The sequence below is a fragment of the Leuresthes tenuis genome, unplaced genomic scaffold, assembly GCF_036924035.1.
Source record: "Leuresthes tenuis unplaced genomic scaffold, fLeuTen1.0.hap1 SCAF_8, whole genome shotgun sequence".
Lineage (NCBI taxonomy): Eukaryota > Metazoa > Chordata > Actinopteri > Atheriniformes > Atherinopsidae > Leuresthes > Leuresthes tenuis.
In genome coordinates this window covers 2385079-2391680 of record NW_027325362.1, presented here as the reverse complement: position 1 = coordinate 2391680, position 6602 = coordinate 2385079, and the positions used below count along the sequence as shown (strand labels likewise).

Genomic DNA, 6602 nt, shown 5'->3' with positions numbered 1-6602 from the left:
ACAGGATGTGACATCATCAGGAGACATTTTGTTGTGCTTTGAGGCTACATGGTGTATTAGATAATGCACACACCCCCTTTCCCTTCTTATTTGTTAATAAAGGCCCAGTCCAAACAGGATGTGACATCTTCAGGAGACATTTTGTTGTGCTTTGAGGCTACATGGTGTATTAGATAATGCACACACCTGCTTTCCCTTCTTATTTGTAAATAAAGGCCCAGTCCAAACAGGATGTGACATCATCAGGAGACATTTTGTTGTGCTTTGAGGCTACATGGTGTATTAGATAATGCACACACCTACTTTCCTTCTTATTTGTAAATAAAGGCCCAGTCCAGACAGGATGTGACATCATCAGGGGAGATTTTGTTGTTAATTGTCGTGCTTTGAGGCTACATGGTGTATTAGATAATGCACACACCCCCTTTCCCTTCTTATTTGTTAATAAAGGCCCAGTCCAAACAGGATGTGACATCATCAGGAGACATTTTGTTGTGCTTTGAGGCTACATGGTGTATTAGATAATGCACACACCCCCTTTCCCTTCTTATTTGTTAATAAAGGCCCAGTCCAAACAGGATGTGACATCATCAGGAGACATTTTGTTGTGCTTTGAGGCTACATGGTGTATTAGATAATGCACACACCTGCTTTCCCTTCTTATTTGTAAATAAAGGCCCAGTCTAAACAGGATGTGACATCATCAGGAGACATTTTGTTGTGCTTTGAGGCTACATGGTGTATTAGATAATGCACACACCTACTTTCCTTCTTATTTGTAAATAAAGGCCCAGTCCAGACAGGATGTGACATCATCAGGGGAGATTTTGTTGTTAATTGTCGTGCTTTGAGGCTACATGGTGTATTAGATAATGCACACACCCCCTTTTCCTTCTTATTTGTTAATAAAGGCCCAGTCCAAACAGGATGTGACATCATCAGGAGACATTTTGTTGTGCTTTGAGGCTACATGGTGTATTAGATAATGCACACACCCCCTTCCCCTTCTTATTTGTTAATAAAGGCCCAGCCCCCTGATTATGCATGCTCATGCATAACTTATTCATCACAGAAATGTTTGTAAACACACAGCTTATTTTTGTCCTCGTGTTTACAAACATAAATTACATCATAAAACTTGCTAATGCTAATTTTGTGGTTCTGTGATGAGAGACTGAGTTTCAGCTGGGCTGTACCAAAAGTGTAAGATGCTTTTAGACGTTTGTTAGGAAGACGGAAGCCACAGAGTTGGAAAATGGGGTGAAATAATGTGTGCATTTTGTCAGTAGAGCTACTTCTTATGGGTTGGACCTTTCTCTTCATCATTATTTGTGTTTGGGTTTTATATATGTACTCCCTACTCCTTTAATAAAAGATGTTCAGTTCAAAGAAATGCTCGAGACTGGAGACACTTTAGCACAAATATAGAAATTTATTTCGAAAAGGAAACTCATTTCCAACATGGCGCATGTTGGCAACACACGCCTTCAAGTGAGACATCAAATTCTGGGATGTAGAGCTTTCTTCACAGTGAGAAAAAGAAGTAGTTTTAAAAAAAGAAAAGTCTGGATCCCAGCCACACATTCTGTACACTCGCCATCGTCTTTACATCATTTCTTTCTTGACATACCAGAACCACACGTATTTCCAAACTTCTTCCCCGTTTGAAGCAACCAATCACATGCAGACACATTCTTGTGACACTTCTGTTGATAGCAGCTTAGTTCCTTAAAAACTTACCTCAAAACAACATCACTCAAAACTATTTTCACCAGACAAACATGTGCAATTTACATGGAGGGAAAGAAAGGGCTGCACGACTGCCTTTTAAAATCTGAGGCCATTATCAATCGGGTGGGATTATTTTCACCAAAGAAGGTGCAAAAGTTTAGTGTGCATTTTTCATTAGAAATCAATCCCTGTTTTGTTTGTAGAGAAGCATTCTGTCGCCATGCGCTCCCCAAGCTTTCCCTTCAATATGAAGGACTAAATCAACTGTTTCATCCTCAGTTTGCAGATGTCACAATGAGGGGGACATCTCAGTCAGTGCATGTTAAACCAATGCATCAGGCCCACAGAATGGGCTCAACGCTTCTTGTGGATGACACAAATAGTTTGTGTCCTAGTGGGCAGGCACAATGAGAAGGCACATGAATATTTTACAAAAGAGAACATCATGAAGCACAGCAGGTCACCCCCCCCCCCCAGACAGTCCTCCTCCTTCAGCCACTGTACAATAATTTAGGCCAAATGACCAAGCCACAGTGAAAAGCAGGTCAGCTGGACATTTTACACGTGAGTTTCTGTCTGCTGTGTGTTCAGTTTCTGTCTGAGACAGCCGAGCTCAAAGCCACAGATGGATTTGTACTGGATGCTCTGTCAGTATCTGTTCAGTTTCTGCCAGTGCAGCACGCTTCCTGATGTTTTTACCAGTAAGGCACAGTGGTTTCAATCTGGCCCCAGCTCTGCCAACCAGGAAAGAATCCACTGGACGTGCGTGGGCTGCCGAACTGATCGACCTCCAGCTCCACTATCTTCCCAACCCCGCTTTTGTGCTCTGAAGGCTTCCTCTGCTCAGCAGAAGTTGTGTTTATGTCCTCCCCGCTCCAGCCAGCGTGTTTGAAAGTGTAATTCTTGCCGTCGTTATTGTCCCAGAAGGTCTGGTCCTGCACCTTGAAGCAGACGCAGAACTCGACCCGGTTTTGTGGCGGGATGTCGGCGGGCAGCTCCAGCACGAACGCAAAGGTGTCCGTGTCCTGGCAGCCGTACACGTTGTTCATGAAGGTGCACTCTATGTCGGAGAAGCTGGCCCACGAGTCGAAGGTGGCGCGCACCTGCACCGACTTCTCAAAGCCGATGTTTCGGACCTTGATGGTGCCGGTCAGCGAGCGCTGCTGCAGGCTGCAGTTCTCCAGGCAGACAGAGTTCTGGATCAGGCGGCTCCGGAAGTCCAGGTAGTCGGCCGAAGGCTGCTTGAAGTCGAGCGCCAGGCTGCGCACTGAGCTGATCTTTAGGTCCATCGCCGCCGTTTCCAGGTCACTCATGTCAAACTGCAGCTCCTCCGTGATGTCGCTACCCCTCTTGTTCTGATATGGCTCGTCGTCGAATTTGGAGAAGACGTGGATGGCGGTGAGTGACATGCCCTTGGTGTCGGCAAACACCACCCGCTTCTTGCCGGCTTTGCTTTTGTTCCAGGCCAAGCAGCTGGCGTCATCCACAGTCTTCTGCTGGTTGCTGAGGCAGGGCCGCAGGGGTTTGTAGAGCCGCTGGCTTCGGCCGCGGGCGGTGGACTGGTTGACCCGGTTCTTCGCCCTGTGCAGGTCCTCGTAGGAGCTGAGAAAGCCTCGGAGAGGTGGGGGAGAGTGGCTGATGTAGAATCTCATAGCCATATCTATCGGCATAACTGGGCCAGGCATTGCCGATGGACTGAAAGACGTGAGCACGCTGAGGGAGGAAGAGGGGGAGAGAGGAGGTGGGAGGGAGAGAAAATTCGAGAGAGGTGGAGAGAAAAGGGTTAGAACTGGGACTTCTTCAAAAGAAATTCACTTTTCATTGTTTCCTACGCCTAGTTTTTAACTTTTTCTTTAGAATTGTGTCTTAAAAAACAACTTTTTACAGGTTAAACTATTCAGAACAAGAAAAAAGCAACACATTCATTCACTTTTCTCTTGTCTCCAACACCACATAAATGACTTAAACCAAACTCTTACCTTGTAGCACTCATGGAACAACGAGTAAGACGCCTCCAAGTAGAAATAGGGAAGGTTTTCAGTCCCCTTCACGTCCGAATCTTCAGAGCAGCTTTGTCTAAATGCGCATGCTGCAGTCACTCCCCCTTCTCTTCACCTTCTTCTTGCTCTCCTGCCTTTACAGTGCCTGGATTGCTCAGCACTCTGGGATTTCAACGTTCACATAGAGATAATTAGCATATCCTATCATATGGGGCCTCAAACAGCCAATGAAAAGCGGGTGGAAATCCTCCCCAACCAATCAGCTTTGATGTGAGTTGGCGGAGGGCCAGCAGATAGGGGAGTGTCGCCTCATGGCTCAGATTCCTCAGCTTGTTGCCTCAGCTGCTATTTGAGAAGCATGATGGACCCCTGCTGGCGCTGCAGATGATCTTCAGATTACCAGAGTGTGGCTCAAACCCAGTAGCTCTTCCACTGCATGACTGACATGCCGGGAATAGGCCGCAGCAGAGTTATTCATGTCTCCAGTGAAAGGTTTCCTGAAACAAACATTTTAAGTTTTTTATCACCAGCAGAGGAGCTGTTTCAGGTTTATATCTGAAGTGTGATTAAATGCCAAAACAGGTTAATCTATTCAAGAGAAGAGCTGCTTTGTAAGCAGAGGAGGGAGGTGGAGACGGGACTTTTAACACCTTAGTATGAATGAGATGATTAAAGGCCCATTAGTGTTGTGTTCTTTAACGTCTTTTTCCATGTTAATGACCCACATTTGCATATCAAGACACATTTTCTTCACAGTGCGGTTACATGCAGGTTATTGGATCAGATTAATGGCTAAATTACAATAAGATTGAGTCATTCAGCTCATGTAACAAGCTTAATCTGATAAGAAATCGAATCGGGTTACTCGTGATCGAATTAAGACCTGAGATAACTCGATCCAAACACACACTCAGTGGGTCCACATGATGAGATTAACTGGATTACAGCTACAGTTGGGTTCTGCTCCTTATCTGAGGGTAATTATCCTTGGATATATGGCGGTGAATGAATGGAATCACTGGCACAAAGCATGTCATACCCCGGTACCATAGGTGGCGCTGTCCCCATTTCAGCTATCGCTAATAGAGCCACTTCCTGTTGACGTCTTCACCGCCAACAACAACAAACTCAGGCATTCAGAAAGATGGCGAACGCAGAGCGAGATGAAGCTGCGTCCCTCTCCATCTGTGATGAGCTGGTTATGGCACAGACGATGCACAACGGCGCATTCTCCATCGCGTTGTTTCTTTCTTTCTGACGGCAACAACAGTAATATCGTCTCCTTCCACTTCCGGGTGACGATCGCGGGAAAAAATCTCGAGCATGCGCAGAACGCTCAATCCGATCCACTTGCCGTCAGAAACAAATAACACGATGACATGCTTTGTGCCAGTGATTCCATTCATTCACCGCCATATATCCAAGGATAATTCCCCTCAGATAAGGAGCAGAACCCAACTGTAGCTATAATCCAGTTAATCTCATCATATAAACCCATTAACTCGGTGTTTTTTAAAAAGCATGTAAATTTGCAAGATTTTCACTGAAACATATTCATGCCCAAAGATGAACATTTCCAGGTGAAAATCCCAACATAGAAGCCGATGATTTCAGATTCCTCTGCCATGTTTTGAGTCTGTTGAGACTTCCACACGTGTTGACAGAGCAGCTATTTTTAAAGCTTGTTTGCTTCATTGATTTTCTGCCGGGGGTTAAATATTACCCTCAAACAACGCCAACTTGGCCCATAAAATCATACATTTAAACACCTTCTGAAATGGATCGACTTCACTTTCCTGCTAACTAACATTTAAACTGCACTTCTCATTTAATATTAGTTCTGACCAACACTGTCCCAGTCGAGAGTTTGGACTGAAACTCAACTGTTTAGATTGAGGAGGTACTTCATGTTGGCATGATTCACTCTTGAACCCTTTAGGGATGAATAAGGAGCTTGATTACATCACAGTACATCAATCAGCTCCATTAGAAACCCCTGGAGTGTGACGGGTCTTTGCACGTCATGTTTTGTGTTGTGGAATGATTTAAACGAGTCGTGTTCATCTCAAATATGCGACTAAAACTGTCCATGAACGAGGGCAGCAAGCAGCAATTCTGATTAGAAATGTTTAGAAATAATACTTTGTGAACTTTGACCTCTATAAACGCATTTAGTTTTGCATTTGAGGCTATAATACTGAACTGGATCAGCCTGCAGGTCCAAGGTTATGAACTCTGCTGCATGTGCAGAGCGTCTAACAACAGGAAGAGATGCTTCAGCACAGCTGCCTGCAGTGCTGTGGGTGCATCTGTCGTTTCTGTCATTTCAGTGGATGTATAAGCTTATTACTTACTCATTTTGCACCTAAATAAAGATGCGGATTCTTGCTTTTAAAGCCACTGTTCATTTACCGAGCAGCAACTGAACATCTGAATGAGCAGTTAGTTGGTTTCCTGCAACATTTACCAGCAGCAGAATGAGATTTGACCCAGTGACCTGTACTTATTTCCATCAGTCTGAACCGCTGTGGTCACATTAAAAGACAAACACATGCAGCTGCTTTGGGTTTCTTTTCAGATCCAGAAAACACACATTTTAAAAAAGGTTTTTAAGAGAGTTAACGCTTTAACTTTGTGCAGTTCTGATCTCTTTATGGATGAATAACAGGGCTGGGCCATGTCCAGTTTCACTGTCACACTTTCTGTGTTCGGTGTCCTTAAATTTATGTTATTTCTGTGGTTCTTTGCCTTTGTTTCCATGTTCACTCTCCTTGTTTTATTTCCACAGTCAGTTCCTTCATTGACAACACCCCCCTAACTGTCCCCTCCACCTTTGTCCAATGATAGTTTTACCTTCAGTGCCAGACGAAT

General features: G+C 44.5%; 1 protein-coding gene across 1 annotated transcript; it reads right to left on the bottom strand.

The window, feature by feature from the left end:
- Positions 1-1412: 1412 nt before the first annotated feature.
- Positions 1413-3891, bottom strand: ppp1r3ca (protein phosphatase 1, regulatory subunit 3Ca). Its single transcript, XM_072390509.1, has 2 exons — positions 3711-3891; positions 1413-3444 (listed from the first exon to the last, which is right to left on the bottom strand). The coding sequence occupies exons 1-2, from the start codon at positions 3722-3724 to the stop codon at positions 2427-2429; spliced, it is 1032 nt and encodes a 343-aa protein (XP_072246610.1). The 5' UTR covers positions 3725-3891; the 3' UTR covers positions 1413-2426.
- Positions 3892-6602: the final 2711 nt, after the last annotated feature.